The sequence below is a fragment of the Rhineura floridana genome, chromosome 1 (assembly GCF_030035675.1).
Source record: "Rhineura floridana isolate rRhiFlo1 chromosome 1, rRhiFlo1.hap2, whole genome shotgun sequence".
NCBI classification, from domain to species: Eukaryota; Metazoa; Chordata; class Lepidosauria; order Squamata; family Rhineuridae; genus Rhineura; species Rhineura floridana.
This window is the reverse complement of record NC_084480.1, coordinates 38,113,309-38,133,254: the sequence shown is the minus strand read 5'-3', so window position 1 is coordinate 38,133,254 and position 19,946 is coordinate 38,113,309. Positions and strand designations below refer to the sequence as shown.

The 19,946-nt window shown below is 42.0% G+C and overlaps 1 protein-coding gene across 19 annotated transcripts in view; it reads left to right on the top strand.

Moving 5' to 3' along the window:
* PDE4D (phosphodiesterase 4D) overlaps positions 1 to 19,946 on the top strand; it is a 1,048,840-nt gene that overhangs the window by 861,067 nt on the left and 167,827 nt on the right. For all 19 annotated transcript variants that reach the window (XR_009761525.1, XM_061618437.1, XM_061618426.1 and 16 more), the window contains one exon: positions 15,755 to 15,946. Coding sequence is in view for 18 of the 19 variants with exons in the window: in XM_061618437.1 (XP_061474421.1) it covers positions 15,755 to 15,946 (192 nt within the window). In the remaining variant the exon portion in view is untranslated. The remainder of the gene's footprint in view (positions 1 to 15,754; positions 15,947 to 19,946) is intronic.

Below are 19,946 nucleotides of genomic sequence, written 5' to 3'. Positions count from 1 at the left end.
AATGTATGGAGTTTCCATATGGCAGCCTCCCTGAACCTGATGCCCTCCAGATATTTTGGACTACAGCCTCCATCTAGACTTGCTTAATTTCATAACTAGACCTGTGTTGTGGGGAGGGGAGAGGAGGGATGGAAGTGGGAATTGTGCAACTTCATGTATTATTGTATTCAAAACAGGGTAAAATACAGGAATAGCACAAGTCTTTTATTAAATAGGTATTCCTCTGTTTTAATTGTACTGGTTCCTAGTTTTGCTGCTCCATATTACATTTTAACAGAGCTCTTGTCCCTTTGCAGATTTATTTTAAGCCTTGACTATATGGAGGCTGCCACTTAAACACTTCACTTTGATGGTGGCCGCATTACAAGGCCACTTTCAGAAGGAATCTTTTTGTGAGTATAAGCAACATGAAATCACAATTTTGTATCTACATTGCTCAATGACTCTAAAGCCATTTATTTTGGCAAGATGAGGAATTAAGAGAATTGCAGTACTAGGCTCTGCTCTATCTCATCTTAAATTCACTAGGTCTTGGAATGCTGCAGCCTTTTTATTTATTTATATATTTATTAAATTTATTAGTCACACATCTGGCTGGCTGTCCAGCCACTCTGGGCGACGTACAAAATAAAAACATACAAATACATTAAAACATTAAAAATTTCAACAACAATAATAAAACCTAACCCACCCCAAAAGCCTGCCTGAAGAGCCAGGTCTTCAAGGCCCGGCGGAAGCTCATCATAGAGGGGGCATGGCGGAGATCATTTGGGAGGGAATTCCACAAAGTAGGGGCCACAATTGAAAAAGCCCTCTCCCTAGTTCTCACCCGTCTAGCTGTTTTAATTGGTGGGATAGAGAGAAGGCCTTTTGAGGCTGATCTTGTTGAGCAGCATCCCTGATTATGCTGGAGGCGCTCCTTCAGATAGACTGGGCCAAAACCGTATAGGGTTTTAAAGGTCAGAACCAACACCTTGAATTGGGCCTGGAAAACAACCGGTAACCAGTGCAACTCCTTCAGCACTGGAGTGATGTGATCTCGGCAGCGGCTGCCTTTAATCAGGCGAGCCGCCGCATTCTGTACCAGTTGCAGTTTCCGGACCGTTTTCAAGGGTAACCCCACATAGAGCGCATTACAGTAGTCTAGGTGAGAGGAGACCACGGCATGTACCACTGATAGGAGCAGATGGTTGGGAACGTAGGGGCGCAGCCTCCGTATCAGATGGAGTTGATACAGCGCCGCCCGGCTCACAGCCGAGACCTGAGCTTCCATGGACAGCTGGGAGTCAAGAATGACCCCCAGGCTACGGACCTGGTCTTTCAGGGATAATTGTACCCCACTGAGCACCAGGTCAACATCCCCCAACATTCCCTTGTCTCCCACAAACAGTACCTTGGTTTTGTCAGGGTTCAGCTTCAGCTTATTCCTTCCCATCCAGCCACTCACCAACTCCAGGCACTTGGACAGGGTTTCTACAGCCAACCTCCGTGAAGATTTGAATGAGAGATAGAGCTGTATGTCATCGGCATACTGGTGACACTGCAGCCCAAATCTTCTGATGATAGCCCCCAGCAGCTTTATATAGATGTTGAACAGCATCGGGGAGAGGATGGAGCCCTGTGGCACCCCACAAGTGAGAGGCCAAGGATCCGAAACCTCATCCCCCAATGATACTCTCTGGTACCTACCAGAAAGGAAGGAACGGAACCACTGCAATACAGTGCTTCCTATGCCTAACCTCTTCAGGCGGTCCAGAAGGATACCAGGAGGACAAGGAAGGGCAGTCAAAATGATAAGGAGGTTATCCTTGAAGAAAGGAACAGCCTTTGAGGCTGTTTTGCAAAATTTAAAAAAATTAAAAATGACATTATAGTGTCCCTGATTAGTCATTCCCATAATCTTAACTAAGCTCTTCAACCTTTCTGCTTTTGAAAGGTGTGAAATGAACCACGACTGAACACTGTATACTGGGTGGGGAACCTTTTTAGCCAAGTGGGCTAGATCTTTGCCTCCCCCCACCCCTGTGGACCAACTTTTATTAGGTGGGTGAAACCACCATCAAACATTTGACATCATAATGGTGATTGATACCTGTCAAAGCACAGCACTTCGTGCAGCAATTCCCAAATGTCCCACAACCTGCTGACTGTCAGGCATTTGGGAAGTGCTCCGTAAGGTACTTTGGAAGCCCTGTGCAGCGCTTCCCTGGTGCCAAGTATGGGGCTTGCAAAGTGCTTTGTGTAGTGCTTCCAAAGCACCCGACAATCAGCTGGTGGCAGTCACTTCCAGTCACAGCCGCACACCCCTGCCCTACACCTGAGATCAACTATGACCTCAGGTGTAGGGCAGGTTAAGAGTGGGGCTTGGCCAAACAGCCTCACGGGCCAAATATGGCCCATAGGCCAGAGGTTCTCCACCTCAGCTCTACAGGTAAACGTTCCAGAGACTGAATGGATGGCATTGTATTTGCTGGGGAGGGGGGAGAGACACAAACACAACCCCCCCACCTGAAATAAGCTCAAAATTGTGTGCTCTCTGTTGTGCCAGTCAACATGGAAATATTATGAAGGTTTCAAACTGATTGTCTCCTCAATGGGCAAATTTGACTGAAAGATCTATCGGGGAAGCAATATTCATGCATGCAAATATACCATTTGGAAAAATGACTGTTTTCAACGTATAGGTTTCTAGTTGTATTCTGTTTATAGAAGTTGCATTGCAATTGTAAGTGTCCATGACATTAATCTATATAAACTGTATCTGAACTGGCTGCACTCTTTTCAAAGTTGCTGGCCCTGTTCGTATGCCATGGTAAAACATGGTTTAGCAAGACAGGCAGGAGCAGAAAGGAGGGACCACAAATTTTGGTTTCCTCCATTTCCTTTTCAGTTCCCATGAGGCCGAGAGGAGAACTTCAGCTGCTTCCCTCCCCCTTTCTCTAAATCTCAGTTTGCTGTGTCATCAGGATCAGAGTTATTGCAAACTCTGGTTTATCACGAACTATGTTCGATTTCAAAAGAAGTCACTTCCAAATCATGAACTAACCAGAGAGTGACAAACATTGATTCCTGGTCTGGACAGCACAAACAACAGGCCAATATTCAAGGAGAATGAAAGTAAAAGTTGCGAAAGTTGTCCTCCTACCCACATGAAAGGATGAGAAGGAGTAAACTAGCCCAAGGCTCATCGTGACCCCTTGGCTCTTAGGTGCATCTCACTAAACCATGGATTAGCAACAGGTGAAGATAATCTGTGTCTGAACTGGAACTAACCAGGGAGCTTTTAAAAAATCCTTATGAACCTGAACTAGAACTAAACCATTAAAAAAATGATTTGGCTCTCCAATGAAGACACTAGGAATTCTCGCTGTTAATATTAGCATCCCCTAGTTATCAGTTAGTACACAAGCACTCATGATACTCCATTAATGGCAGTCTGCCAAGCTAGGCCCATCACCTTTTTATTACTGTTTTTGAGGCTGCTATTTCCGTATTGAAAGACTGTAGCCAGGAATGGATTTTTACTCTCTAAGATAAGGTACTGATAAAGGCTTCTTTGCAAGCTTCATGACAACACAGGGAGGAGAACTAATTGATGTTTAACTAGTGAAAGCTGGTGCATTCTAGAAGTTGATCGGTGATGTAGAGAATCATCCAGTGAATGTAGTTTGTTTAGAATAGATTCAAGCTTTAATTAATTATTCTATGCAATTAATCAATTAAAGCATTGCTAGATGATTAGGATCTCCTATAATCAGTGGAATAATGTATGCGCATATCTATGGCTGGGGACATGATTGACTGCCCTAGTTTTTATGTATGGGAAGGCTCACATGTTTTGCATTCAGAAAATCCAAGATTCTGTCTTTATCACCTTCAAGCAGGACTAGAAACATTTTCTCTTGGAAACCTTGGAGAGCCACTGCCAGTCATTGTGCAGACAATATTGAGCTAGATGAACCAATAACCTGATTTGGAATGAGGCAGTTTCCTAATGTGTTCCTATGATATCAAAACGTTTATTAAGTTTTAATTAAGAACACCATTGTATTAATACGGAAGGATTAATGTGTAGCCCAATAGTGGGTTCAGAATGTGTGTGTGTGTGTGTATGTGTTGTTGCTATACTAAAGAAAGAGAAAATAAATGATAGAGCAGCTATAAGGTATGCTACTTGCTTTCAAATTATCTGTCTTGTTTTCTGAATCAAATTCCTGTCCAATGATTCCCAATAATGAGAATGAACCTTATTAATATGCAGTGTGTGAATATGAAAAATAAAGGATCAGTACAATTGTTCAAAGGCCTATCCTTGAATGCTGGCAGCCATGAGAGGGTATCCCTGCTCTTGAAAACCTGAGTGGTTAACAGGAAAAACAGGGTTAACCTATCACTATGGATACCAACAAATATCACAAAGAAAAGTGAGTTTTATCAGCTGCTGTGTAACTCTTTTACCTGGTCTCACAAAGGCCATTCCTCCTGAGGATTTTTTTTAAAGTCCCAGTTGTTAAAATTTTGAACTAGATGAGTCATTGGCTTGATCTTATTATATTTGTCTGTTTGTATTCTAATCTGGGGAGCTACAGAGTCCCTGCCCCTGACGTAGACCTTTAGCTGCCTGGTGGCACACTGGAAAAGCTCCATGAATGGAAAGAGAAGCTCAGTAATGCTTATTTTATTTATTTATTTCATTTGACAAAATCTATATACTGCTTGATTGTAAAAACCTCTAGTTGTTATGTGCCTTCAAGTCGATTTCGACTTATGATGACCCTATGAATCAGCGACCTCCAATAGCATCTGTCATGAACCACCCTGTTCAGATCTTGTAAGTTCAGGTCTGTGGCTTCCTTTATGGAATCAATACATCTCTTCTTTGGCCTTCCTCTTTTTCTACTCCCTGCTGGTTTTCCCAGCATTATTGTCTTTTCTAGTGAATCATGTCTTCTCATTATATGTCCAGAGTATGATAACCTCAGTTTCAACATTTACAAAAAACATATCCAGAGCATTGTCTTCTCTTATCCCACAGTACAAATCCCAAGAGGTAGTGTGAAAATGTGCATGCTTAAAATAATATTGAGCAGATTAGAATCTGCAGTTTAGAATGGGCAGTGGTAGAAGGTGAGGACATTTTCAGGAAGCCACAAGGCTGCTTGCAATTTGGGGCTGGACCATTACACAAGCAGAGTAGTGAAAATGTTATATGTCCCTGCCACTTGTACTGCCCCTTCCATCGCCTTCAAAAATTCCTCTAAAATGGAGACTGTACCCAGTTAGTGGAAAGTACAGCTATGCTTAGTTTGTTCTCAGCTGGATGTGCACAGGAACACAGGTCGCTGCCTCATACTGAGTCAGACCATTAGTCCATCTGGCTCAGTATTATTTACCCCAGGGTTCCAGAACTGTAGTCCACAAGCCACCAGTGGTCCGTCACATTCATTCAGGTGGTTTATGGTGTGTCTGTAAAAATACAGTTAAAAATCATACAGCATCTAGCACAGCACATTTCAATGGTTACAGCAGGCAGAAGAGTAATTGTGTTTTCCACCAAAACCTTCAACAGTTGTCAAGGAGGCTGTGAGGAAAAAAGTTTGGGAACCACTGGTCTACATTGACTGGCAGTGGCTCTCCAGGGTTTCAGAAAAGGGACATTCTCAGCCCTACCTAGAGATTCCAGGGATTGAATTTATGGTCTTCTGCATGCAAAGCAGCTGCTGTACCACTGAGCTATGGCTACTGCATGTGAATGGACACTTTCTCAGGTATTATGGTAAAAGCATTTTAATATCTTATTTGCCCACTCCATATTTGGTCAATGATAAATGAGTTTAGAATTTTAATAACCACAATATAGTGAAAGGTTGTACTGAGATTATTATTATATGGTATTTTTTTCTCGACAGCATCTGGCCTTCTTTTCACTCTACAGGTTTTTTGTGCGCAAGTCCTATGTATCAACATTTTACACAAAGCTCTTGTAGAAACTCATCTGGGCTCTCTATCAATGGGTGCTTCTAGATGGGTGTTTATTGTGTGATGGGCACTTTTCATGCATGCCAGTTTATAACAACAACAACAACAACAGTAACAATAATAATAATAATAATAATTTTGCGGCATCCGCGCGACATTGCAAGCATCAAAACACCAGCCTTTATTCCTCCCCCTTTAATCCACACATATCCTTTCTGAGAAAAATCTGATAAATGAAAAAACAATCCATTTGCTAACAACCCGTTTGCAATAACGGAATGACCCAATCTTAAAACCCCAGTCTAGAAGCATACAATATTAAGTCCAAATCCTAATGCATAGATTAGAAGTTGGTTCCCTTGTTGTTTTAGACTCCCATCTAGTGTTCATAATGTTGTACTGCAATAAAACACCTGAACACTTCTGTTTTTGTTTGCTGCCCTGGGCTCCTTCTAGGAAGATGGGTGGGATATAAATTGAATGAATGAATGACAAATGTTCCGGAGTGGTTTTGAGTAACTGTAAAACAAGTCTGTTCATGTCTCAAATTATTTTTTTTTTTTCAATAATTTTTATTCAGATTTTCATAAAACATACAAGACAAAATCATAAAACATTCAAAGACAAAAAACAAAATCAAAAATAGTTAAACAAAAAGAAAAAAAGAAAAGAAGAAAAAAAAAAACAAAAATAAAAAATAAAGAGTAAAATATTGACTTCCCATTTGTCAAAGATCAAATCAGTTATAAGTCTATAATATATAGCAATCCTGTCTCTTAAGTCATATTATAAAATCACTTTCCTCCAGTAGTTATCTTACTTAATCATCAAATCTCATAAACATTACTTTATTCTTTCCACAAAAAGTCAAAGAGAGGTTTCAATTCTTTAAGAAATATATCTATCAATTTTTTTTTTCCAGATAAGCATATCGATTAATCCATCTCATTACTAATTATGATAATCTTATTGTCATAACCATAGTCAAAATAAACATTTCAATTAATCCATCACATCAGAATCTGTTAGGTTCAGTAATTTCAGTAGCCATTGTTCTATTATCTCTATTAGTTCCATTTTCCATCTTCCATCTTCAGTAGTCTTGTTAAGTCCAGTAATTTCAATATCCAATCTTCCATTATCAGTATTCCATAATAATCTTGCTGTCAAAGCCATAGTCATATAATAAGAGTCTGATGGGAATTACCTCTATCCCAAATATTTTCTTGCCATCCATTCTGAATAAGTTGCTGAAATACTGCTGTAAAATCATATCTCTGTTCTTTTTTTCAAAATACACTGGGTCATCTCTTAAAAGTTTTTCCATTGTCACATGGCTGCAGTTAATTCCATAGATTTTCTCTATATTGGGCTCCATCACATCATTCCAGTCCAGAAGATAATCCATGCCATTGATAACTTTATCTCTAGAATCTTCATTAATTTCTTCAGAGATAACATTGAGTTCCAAACAATAGATTTTATTTCTAAAGTCCATAGACTCCAAATCTTGTTCCTGTTCCACGTTTGTTCCAATCTCCGGGATCTCCTCTCTCACAGGGACCCCTATTCCAGTCTCCAGGGTCTCCTCTCTCACAGGGACCCCTATTCCAATCTCCGGGGTCTCCTCTCTCACAGGGACCCCTTCCAGGGTCACCTCTCTCACAGGGACCCTTATATCTTTAATCTCCTGCTTCATTTTACTCAATTCAATTTTCGTTATCTCAATCTCATTCATTATTCTCTGAAACATAGTTATTTCCAGATTCTCAGCCACTTTCTTAATTGCCATTTTAAAAGAAAAATATAGGAAAACCACTTCTTATTTCAGCAACAATTGGGTTAATACTCCAAACTTGGTGACATCACAGTATAAACAGAGCAGACAGCCTTATCTCTCCAATAGTTAAATAAACAAAATGCAGTTCCCAGGATCGAAGCAATTAATGGCAATCGTCAAGAAACAGATTCGTCAAAATAAAATAGACCAAAAAGAGAGTAGTCTCAAAACAGTATAATATTTTTCAAAATAAAAATCTGGAATAGAAATCCCTCTTCTGTGTGTATCTTTAGAATGCAAATCCAGGACAGCTTTTTGCAACAAAAACAGAGATAAGCTATTAATTAGTGCGTAGCAGAGAGAAGTTACGGCTCCCCAGTGAGATGTCAAAAACCGATCAATCTGGCAAATCTCTTTTAAACAGCAACAATTTAAGTCAAGTAAAAGAAAAATATAGAAAGAAGGGTGCTTGCCTGTTAGTGCGTTCTCTCTTAGAAGATAAGATGAACGTTCGCTTTAACAGATAGAGCTTGCTGTTGAAAATCCGTCCCACCTTCGTCGGCTGGACCTCGTCCCATAAATTAATGAGATCTGGTCGTCCCAACAAAAATAGGCTTTGAGGTTAATCTCTTCGTTTCTCCCTACCCGGGAGAAGTTTAATCAGTCAAAAAAAAAAGAAAAAACTGACTGATATATCTGAATAAGCTTCTTTTGAGGCAGGAGCCCGTCTCAAAAGCAGGCACAGGCTAAGTCACCCTTCCCGGAAGTCCCATGTCTCAAATTATTAATGGAGAGCTTTGTGGTTTCCTTCCAATAGGTTACAAAACAAAAACAATTCCATGGACTTTGATGGGGGGGGATCATTCTATCCATATACAATCCATTGGAATATTCAGATGACCAGATTCCAGGGTATGGCCTGAAGGCAGCACCTTGTTAAAGCAAAGCAGGTCTAGGTCTGGGTCTGAATGGTGCCTGGATAGGTGACCATCTGGGGACCATCTGGGGAACTGCCTTGGGTTCTATGATGGGAGAAAGGCAGGATATTAGTGCAAGGAGGGAAAATTAGAAACATGCCAAGGGGTTGTCTCCTGTGGTTGAATTAAGTGCACAACAAATCTTTCCCTTCCCGTCCTCCACCCTGCAGACCCCTATATGTACTGTTCTCTCAGTGGCTAATCAGATGCCTTTGGGAAGCTCACCAGTAGAACCTGAGTGCTCTCCCCACTTGTGATGCCCAGCAATTGGTAGCCAGAAACATACTGCCTCTGACAGTGGACGACACCTTCCTAAAAAGACACTCCAAAGAGTAAAGGAGACATCATCATCATCATCATCATCATCAGAAACTATTACCCGCCCTTCACACAAAGGTCCCAGGGTGGGTTACAACAATTTAAAAACATATAGTTAAAAAAAGTTAAAAACAACCCAAACAACATGACAGAAAATAGGGTGGGTCCTAAAAATATACATCTCAGGTGTCTGCCAGGGTAAAGAAGTGTGTCTTCAGCATTTGCCGAAATCTGTACAGTGAAGTTGCCAGGGGCACCTCAGTGGGGAAGGAGTCCCACAGCTTAGGGTCTGCCACAGAGAATGCACTTTCCTGGGCACCCCCCAAACTACCAAAAGGGCCCCTCTGCTAATCTCAACACCCAAGAGGGTCTGTAAGGAAGGAGGTGGTCTTTCAGATATTTGGGACCTAAGTCATTTAAGACTTTGAACACTAATGTGAATACCTTGAACTGGGCCCAGAAATGAACTGGCAACCAATGCAGCTGTTTTAAAATGGGCTCTAAAGGGAACCCCAGCCAGTAATCAGGCTGCTGCATTTTGGACCAAGTGAATTTTTTGAGTTGTCTTCAAGGGCAGCCCCACATACAGTGTATTGCAATAATCCAGTCTGGAATTTACCAGAGAATGGAGCACTGTGGCCAAGTCATCTCTGTTCAAAAGGGGCCAAAGCTGGCAAACCAGCCAGAAGTGGAAAAAGGCACTCCTAGCCACTGAGGCCATCTGAACCTTCAGTGACAGTATTGGATCAAGGAGTACCCCCAGGCTGCGGACTTGCTACTTCAACCCCATCCAGAACAGGCCATCTTCCCACTTCTGCACATGAGAACTCTGGACACATAACACCTCTGTCTTTTCAGGATTCAGTCTCAATTTATTGGCCCACATCCAGTCCATCACTGCCTCTAAGCACTGGTTCAACACCTCAACTGCCTCTCTTGATTCCGATGGAATAGGGAGGTAGAGCTGGTGTTTTCTGCATATTGATGGCACCTGCCTCCAGATCTCCTGATGACAGCTACCAATGGCTTCATGCAGATGTTAAATAGCATGGGGGACATGATGAAACCCTGAGGAACACATGGTGCTGAACAGTAGCCTCCCATAGCTACTTTTTGGAAGCACCTCTGGAGGTATCAGCAGAACTACTGAAGCACAGTGCCCCTAACCCCCACCTCCTTGAGACATTCCAGAAGGATACCATAGTCAACAGTATCAAAAGCTGCTGAGAAATCAAGGAGAATGAGCAGGGTCACATTCCCCGTCATAGGCGATCACTCGTGGTTGAGTAAGATTGCCTTCCAAGGTGGTTGGAAGACGCCTGTGCGTGAATTTGTTTTATGTGGGGAGATTGCCGCACAACGATCAACACACAATCTTAACAGGAAAAGGCTTTGATCCAATGGCATGGGTACCACGACGACTGGAAGTCTTTTGTCTGCTGCAGCCTTCATCCGCCTTCACAGCCGTTGTAATAACACATTGTTACCCTCCGCCTGTTCTGCTGTTGAGGACATTCTTGGATTGTTCTTTGTCTGGTTCCTGTCCCTTGACCTTACCGCCGTGGGTGACCCTGCTGGGAATACATGACTCCCAACGGCATAGCTCATAGGGTTCATTGGAACACACAAGCCCACTCCCCACTACAAGGTGACAATCCAGCGAGGGGATTCCCTGTATCTCTCTCCTGACAAATGTCAGTAACCAGGGCGACCAAGCAGTTTCAGTGTGATGGCCAGGCCAGAAACCAGACTGGAGTGGATCCAAGTAATCAGTTTTCCCCAAGCATACTTGAAGCTGGACCACCAGAATGGCTGTGTTGCATTAAACAGTGGGGAAAGGGGTAATCATCTGAAATTGGGTGTAAGACTCTTGCACCAAGAGAGCTTTGTCTTTTAATCTGTTCTGATTTTCAGCCATGCCTAGATTTTCTCATTTTTAAAAGATTGTTGTACTTACATACATTGATTTTAATAGTGAACTCATATCTCCTAATTTTCATTATATTACATTTTGTGTATGTTGCTTTGATCAATTGTATAGAAAGGAAACAGATAAATGTAATATAAAGACAATTTTCAGATTGTCAGGCTTCCAGATGGATGTTTGTTGTGAAAGCAATACTCCTAAATACACTGACGTTTTACACACTGTCCACACAATGTCACTGGCATCAAAGTTCCAGATCAGATTTCCCACCACTTTCATCTGGATTTACACTTTTTATGGAAAATCTGGTAAGTTAGAAAAAGCTGCAATTGCTCATGCCCCATTTGCAGTATTAAGCCCACATCTGGAAGCACCCAAAGTCACCAAGAGCAGTTTCCCTTCTATTGGGAATTGGATCCTATCCGTAAGATAGCTCAAGGGGAGCGAAGCATGTAGTTTTAGTGCTGATACGATTTTTAAATCTGAACAGCAAGTTCTTTGGTGAAATTACAGGAAAAGGGGGGTCCAATAATTGTTTTGCAGACATCAAGAATCCTTACATTTCTTTTATCCATTGCTGTTTGCCCCCAAGAACTCAGGGTATTAGCAATGCCCTACATGGGAAGCTATTTGCATTGAGTGGTTTCTCTTGTGATTTGATTGTTGTAAATCTGATTGCACCACCCGAAACAGAAATAGGTGTGGGGGAAACACCTTTTCAAATAGAGGCACGCCCAGGGTGGCAGCACTGGAAGTGGCCATCTAGGTGAATGGGTGTTTGTATGGATTATACAGCCACAAGAGCGGCTGTATACTATAGCTATGGATTTTTCACATTCTACTATGTTAAGTTGAAAATAACCCCCATGACATTCTGTTGCTTCCCATAAGCTCATTTGAAAACACAATCTTACAAAACTGATAGTCCTGAACTCAAAAACGCTTGCTTAGCAATCCTCTACGTTTTCATGATGATACACAAAACACTCAGAGAGAATCCAGAGTTCAAAGTGTAAAACATGAGAAAAAAACCCAGGTCCCTGTTGGACTTTTTTCTGCCAGTGGTCTCATAATTTGTTAAAATTAAAAATCAGCCATGTTCACAGAGTATCTGTAATCCTACTACCGACCTTGCCCCATACTCTGACCTTTATTTTCTGCAGTTTAAACATTTAAAAAGTGCATGGCTGATTTTTAATTAATTTAAGAAATTTAACATTGGAGTCTATGGTAGTGCAGGCATGCTCAGTAAGAACCAACTGTCAGTGTTCTAAAAGCCAGACTCACAGCTGCTTGGCTTGGCTAATCAGGGGGCCACACCCACAGCAGACATGACTGTTTAAGAGTGGAATAAATGTCTGGTGTGGATGTGGCCAAGGATAGCTTTGGTTTAAATTTGGGTGAGAGACTATAGGTCTGGTGTTGAATAAAAAGGTGGGGGAAATCCTAAAAATCATGATACTGTTAACAATGTTTTGCTTTTGGAAAGGAAAGGGACTTTCCCTCTGCCCAGTGCCAATCTACCCAATCTCCTCTCCTCCTCCCCCCCTCCCCTCTCCATATGCTCAGAGGCACACGTTACTCTTGATCTCTATGTATGGATGTGAAAGTTGGACAGTGAAAAAGGCAGATAAGAGAAAAAATTCATTTCAAATGTAGTGCTGGAGGAGAGCTTTGAGCATACCATGGACTGCGAAGAAGAGAAATAATTGGGTGTCAGAACAAATTAAACCAGAACTGTCACTAGAAGCCAATATGATGAAACTGAGGTTATCATACTTTGGACATATAATGAGAAGACAAGATTCACTAGAAAAGACAACGATGCTGGGAAAAACAGCAGGGAGTAGAAAAAGAGGAAGGCCAAAGAAGAGATGTATTGATTCCATAAAGGAAGCCACAGACCTGAACTTACAAGATCTGAACAGGGTGGTTCATGACAGATGTTCTTGGATGTCACTGATTCATAGGGTCACCATAAGTCGTAATCGACTTAAAGGCACATAACAGCAACAAACACAGGAAATAGATTGGACTGTGAAAGATCAACCCAAATTGTGTTTGCATTTTTACAAATTTGTAGGGCAGTACATTATCTCAGAATGCTCCCCTGGTGCATTCACTATAGCTGTCCAATTTCCCTGCTTTTTAAAGTTTGATAGAAATATTTGTTGGCTGTAGGTACATTCTTAAACCACAAGGGGTTTTTTTTGCCTATTAGTGAATTATCTATGTACATGAAATGGCAATATATTTGCTGCAGTTTTATTGTTTTAAAGTCCTATTTCAGTTCTGACGAATACATAGCATGTGTAAGTTTAAAGAAAAAGAAAAAAACTCAGAAGTGCTTGAAGTGTTATGCTTGAAGCACATAATAAAGCTCCAAGGCTCACTGAAATAAATGGGATTGTATTGTAGCAGAGCAGAGTCAAGTGCATTAAATGACTGCCTGTGTGGGCACAGTGCGTCCAATGCACACATGCATTCATTCATTTCTGTTGATGGGGCAGCTCTGTGCATGCTTTCCTTCACATGGGAGGAGGGACCATGGCTTATTGGCAGAGCACATGCCTTGAATGCGGAAAGTCCCAGGCTCAACCCCCCCAGCTTCCTTAATAAAAACGATTTGGGAGTAGCTGATGGAAGTGCAGTAAGAGCAGCACTATCAACCAGAACATCGGGGAAGCTGAGGAAGAAGGCCTACCATCTATGCTCTTCCCAGCAGTTCCCTTTTATGGCTGCCTAACTCAACTGGAGGAGAGCCAGTGTAGTGTAGTGGTTAAGGCAGCCTTTCCCAACCAGTGTGCCTCCAGATGTTGTTGGACCACAACTCCCATCAGCCTTAGCCAGCATTGCCAATGGTCAGGAAGATGGGAGTTGTGGTCCAACAACATCTGGAGGCACACTGGTTGGGAAAGGCTGGGTTAAGGTGTTGGACTACGACCTGGGAGACCAGAGTTCGAATCCCCAAATAGCCATGAAGCTCACTGGGTGACCTTGGGCCAGTCACTGCCTCTCAGCCTCATGAAAACCCTATTCATAGGGTCACTATAAGTCGGAATCGACTTGAAGTCAGTACATACATACATAACTCCACTGGAGAAGAGATGAGGAAGCCAGCTGTGAAACATCTGGCCTCATGAGAAGACCCTGAACTGTATTTAGGCCAAGCTTCTGTGGCTCCTTGGAGTGCAGTAAGACTAGAATGAGTAGTGTAGATTAGTGGTCAGTTTTGTGTATTGGCCTGTTAATTTTGATTTAACTCTGTATATTTAAAGTCCAGATGATTTCATTGTTATTTTGTATTTATCTATGTTTATGGAATTGTTGATTTTGTCTTAATTGAATTCACTGATAGTAATTTATAACAAATTCCTTTACCACCACAACCTATGTTATGCAGTTTGATAATAAGGCAGTTTTCAATTGGTGATAAAGTTTATCGTGAGCTGCTTTGGGCAAAGCTTACTGAGCAAAAGCAGCATATAAATTAACTTGCAATTTTAGAAGTGCCTTATACTAGACAAGCCTAATGTTTTTCTTCCATTGAAATGAATGGGAAATTACTGCCTGCCCCCACATGAACCAAGCCGGATACTGTTTTCATCCGAGGGAGGCGCAGAGGGTGGCCACATGAGAACAGATCCTTTCAGTGGCGGCTCCCCATTTGTGGAATGCTCTCTCCAGGGGAGCATGCCTGGCGCTACCACTGTCTGTTTTTAAGTGCCAGACAAAAATATTCTTATTATTTTATTTGATTTATTTATTGAATTGATATCCCACCCTTCTTCCTGAAGGAGCCCAGGCTTATGATTTTAATTGGCATGATAACTAGATATATTTTTGTGGCTTTTCTTGTGTTCATCTTTTCACTGGAATGGGTAGGACTTGTTGCTTTTAAGTATGTTGTTGGATGAGCATTTTAGTTTTTGTCTATTGCTTGATTTGTCTGATTTTAATGTCTTTGTTTTATTTTATTGTGTAAGTCACTTTGAGGCACAAGTGCAAAAATGTGATGATGATGATGATGATTTGCACAGGCACTGATGCACATGAGGCTGGAGAGCTGAACTGGCATTTCTTAGGCTTAATTCACATAAACGGCAGGTGGTGTGGTAAACATGTGTCTGAGCTGTACCAATTCAGATATTGAATACTGCTCAATGAAATATAATGCCCTGCATATAGAAAGCAGGGAGGAGGGTTCTAGCCTAGCCTTTTCTCTGACATGCTAGTTTTCTATGTGTTGAGTGTTCTTCTCGTGGTACAGCCAGCCATCATGTGAGCCCTCACTTGCAGTCTGAAGTGGTACAGTCCAGCCACAGGTTTCCCCCCTCATCAGCAGTTGGTTAGAACTAAGCTTTTGTTTCCATACTGCTGTGATTTGGGCACATTTGTCTACAGGAAGTATGACTGAGGATAAAGGACCCTTTATCTAATAAAAGGTTTCAAATGCTGCCAGCCAGTTAAAGGTGTAATTTACCATGACATCTTGCTGAGTTTAAGTAAATAAAAATCCTTTCTTTTCATTTAAGAGTTGTATAGAAGGAAATAGTTATTACAGTGCAGCTCCTTCCCGGTGGCTGCCTTACATTTTTTCTTGTTATCAAGATTTCTAATATGCTTAGTGACACCAGCCATAATTTGATGATTAGCTGTGGTTTTACCCAGGAGGAAGATATTTCAAGTAGTGAAAGAGTTTCTTGGTAATAGCTTTGTGCAAGTGTGGGGTTCATAATTCTGTAGCATTAAACTTTTCTTCCTTCCTCGCAGTTTCGACGTAGACAATGGCACCTCATCGGGACGGAGTCCCTTGGATCCCATGACGAGCCCTGGATCGGGGCTAATTCTCCAGGCTAACTTTGTTCACAGTCAACGTAGGGAATCTTTCCTCTACCGGTCAGATAGTGACTATGACCTCTCTCCAAAGTCTATGTCCAGGAACTCCTCCATTGCCAGTGATATGTAAGTATTTGAAACAGTGTCTAAACTTGGGGGGGAGGCTTAAAAGGACTATCAAATTCAACAGGGCATGAGCTTTTACGGTCTAGAGTGTGCTTTATCGGGTACAAGATGCATTGTCCTCAATTTTTAGGTTTATCTGTACATCTATTAAAAAGTTGAAAACAGTGCATCAAGAAATCACGGCATGTAAAAAGGTACAGTGCATGAATATTCAATTAAATGATTAAATATACAACACAACACAATCATCCTTGCATTGCTAAATTGACTGACACCTGTAGTAGATTAGGAAGCCATTGATTGTCTTTATATGGAAGCAAGTGAACAGAAAAGGAATTTACGCTCAACATTAGGAAGAGCTTCTTGGTAGAACCAGCTGTTTTGCAGTGGAACAGACTACCTTAGAAGGTGGTGGACTCTCCTTCATTAAAGGTTTTTAAGCAGAGGCTGGGTGGCCACCTACAAGGGGATGCTGTGGTAGTGGATTTCATTCATTGGCAAGGGGTTAGACTAGATGACCTTTGAAGTACCTTCCTATTCTATTATTGTAGCCTAAACACATACAAAGTGTGTAGATTCTATATGTGCAATCTGGGATGTTGTTTATTGATAGGAACATACAAACTGCTGTAGAAACTCAGTATGGTCTGTATTCTGACTAGCGGTAGCTCCCCAAAGCTTCAGACAGAGCCTTTCCTAGCACTCCCTAGAGGAGCTGGGAATTAAATCTTGGAACCTTCTGCATGCAGAACATGTGCTCTGTCACTGAGCTATGGGCTTTCCAAATTCAAGGGAACCAACTTGCATGTACAAAGTCTATGCACGTACATTTTATATGCCAGTGGGCTTCTTCACAGCAGAGGGCTACTGAGTGTCATCCCACATCACCTGTACATGTGTTCAGCGAAAAATGGGACTGTGCAGCTACAGCCTTGGGCATGGTGAATATTTCACACCTTTTTTTAAAAAAACTTTTTTTTGAAAACATAAGCAAGTATAAAAATTTATATATTTAATGGCAAATATCAATATGTGGGTTTATTTTAACTAGCTAATTTGGCAGCATTCATGGGGGAGAGGACTTCTAATCTAGATCTACATTTCTTGTTTAAAAGAAATCTGATAATTTGTTTCCATTCTAATGACAAGATTGCTCTTCTGGTGTGTATTTGACATAGGCATAATTTGTTATTAAAAGAAATAATTTTGTTAATTAGCCTGCTAAATTATCATTAACAGAATCCACATAAAGCTGATTTGGAAGCGTCCAGAGACCTTTCCTTTCAGTATGGCAAGAGTTATAACACCTATTTTGCCAAAGTGAGGGGGGAGGTAGTTTGTATTAACTTTGAATTGTATTACAAATTGTATTCTTTTTATTGTTTATTGTTTTATTGATGTGATGTTTTATTGATATATTATTGATGTTTTATTGGTGTATTTTTATATTTTTTGTAAGTCGCCTTGAGGGCCTTTTGGCCGGAAGGCGGGGTAGAAATATTAAAATCAAATCAAATCAAATCAAATCAAGAGTTATAAGAGAGTCCTCCAAGAAACCTTCTTTTATCTTCTCAGCTGCTTCCTTCTTCCTAAAGTAGTTAACCTTTATTGGGACTGGGGGTCACATTGACCCTTCATCCACCCTGTGAGTGCAGCATCCCAGCAGTGGCTATGACCATCACATACACATGCACACAGATCACACACCACACATATAGATCATGTGTACACACACGCACATATTTATTATTTATTTATTTGTTCGACTTATTAGTCACTTATCTGGCTGAATTGTCAGCCACAGCACTTCCCCTCACCTTACACACATAGCCCACATCCCACACATGCATTCTGCACACAACACACACACCATGCAGTGTGCACCCTGTTGTGGTGGCACTGTGGGACTGCAGCAGCAGTGAGCAAGCCACCCTCATTGTGACTGCAGTGATTTGGGCAGCAGCTTCAGTGACTTCTGCATTAGCGCTGCACCAGCCCCTGCCACTGAGAGCTGCTCAAAGAACTCCAGAGGCAGGAAGGAGCTCTCCAGTGTTTCACAGGCGTTTGGGAAACACCAGAGCAGACTGGAGCGCTCTTCTCCTCTAACCAGCTCTCAGTGGGGATGGCTTGCTCAGTGCTACCTCAGAACCTGTGGGGACCGCTGCCAAAACTGTCAGAGTAAAATCTGCAAAAGTTCTTGTGGTGAGAGGGCTGGCAGGCCATTAAAAAACTGCTTGATGGGCCAGCCCATGAGTCTACCTCCTCTGTTCTTGGCCACATTCACACCATGCATTTATTCCACTTTAAACAGTCATGGCTTCCTCCAAAGAATCCTGGGGAGTGCAGCTTGTGAAGGGTGCTGAGAGTTGTTAGAAGGCATCTTATTCCCCACATAGAGGTACAGTCACCAGAATTCTCTGGGAAGAGGGGCTGACTGTTAAACCACTCTGGGAATTGTAGTTCCCAGAGAGCCCTGAGAGCCCAAAGGGGACTACGTATACTTAGTAGCCATGGAATGTTGAGTGTCTGTGGAAGGGAAACTGAGGAAGGGGAAAGGGAGTGACTGGGATCCTGAACAGCAGTACTCTACATTGCAGAATTTTGTTTCAGGTCCCACCCTCTTTCGGGTACGCTTTAATTTGGATCCCTGCATTGAGCAGGGGGTTGGACTCGATGGACTTATAGGCCCCTTCCAAATCTACGATTCTATGATTAATTTATGTCCGTCACTTTGGAAGCAACTTCTCAAATACTGGAATAAAGGCAAATGCTAAATGAGCCATGCAAAACTGGTATTATGTAGAGACCACATTTTTCTGCCAATCTCTGATCCATTTAAGACATCCCTCCAAACTGTCTCAAACATTTAACTTAAAGTGCTGTTCTCTCCTGACCAAGATTCGAGTCCCAAGCTTGGACAGCCCATGCGTGTGTGGTGACCTTAGGCCCATATCCATTGGGGACAGTCATGGTGAGCTTTCAGAGGCATCTTCCTGGCTGTTGGAGGAAGTAGGATGGATCTTGATCTAGCAAAGGGTTTATTGTATTCTTATGCAAAGACCATGAAATTCAAGGTGGCGGTGTGCAGACTACTATGTGCAATCACTTCAAGATGGCTATGCACAAAGGTTAAGAATCCACCATGCTGGGTCATGAGAAATTCACTTTGCCACCTCAGCCCACCTCTAGAAAACTTAAAAAAGGACTATTCACATTGCTACCTGATTCTCTTGATACAACCAAAGTTTAGTTGATGCTACTGCCCATTGCTATACCTGTAGTTATGAACTTTCTGTGAATGCCTGCAGAGGTCTCCAGAGCAGGTAACAGAAGTAACTGGGCATAAATGCAACCTCAGTTGCATAATCCTAGGCATATTTATCAGAAGTAAGTCATATTGGGTAAGTATAGTAGAATCTTGTCCTTATCCCATCTGCAGCTACAGCACTGGAGGACTAGAGAAGACCTGCTCTGGGAATGAGTACCTGAGCATCTGGGTGCTTGCTTGCTTGCTTGCTCCTTTGGGTTGCTGTCTCCTGAGACAGCTGAAATCCCCAGTGAGTGCTTCAAGGACTGGGACCCCCTGCCTAACCCTGACTCCTGCCCTTGGGTGGCAGGGTTGCCACTGAAGGGTCACCACCAAAGGGAATGGCTCTTGGGGAAGCCCTTAGAGAGTCCTGAGGGCAAGGGTCCTACCCCCTTCCATATTTTTTTAGACCAATCTAGAGGAGATTGGTAGTGGGGAGTGCATATGGTGCATGTGTAGATCCTGTGCATGTAGATCCTTTGCATGGTGAGAGCCTGTGCAGTGAACTGAATGATAGGAGAAAGTCACCAGATGTCTTCAGAGTGAACGTCTGCAACTGGCAGAAGGCTGGCCCTCCCTGGGTGTGAAACAGGGGGATGTAGATGTGCTCTGTGTGAAAGATATTGAGTGGGCCTGACTGTTCCCAATTTTCTCAAAGGCCTACTGGGAAAACTGGTTCAGATAGGTTTTGTT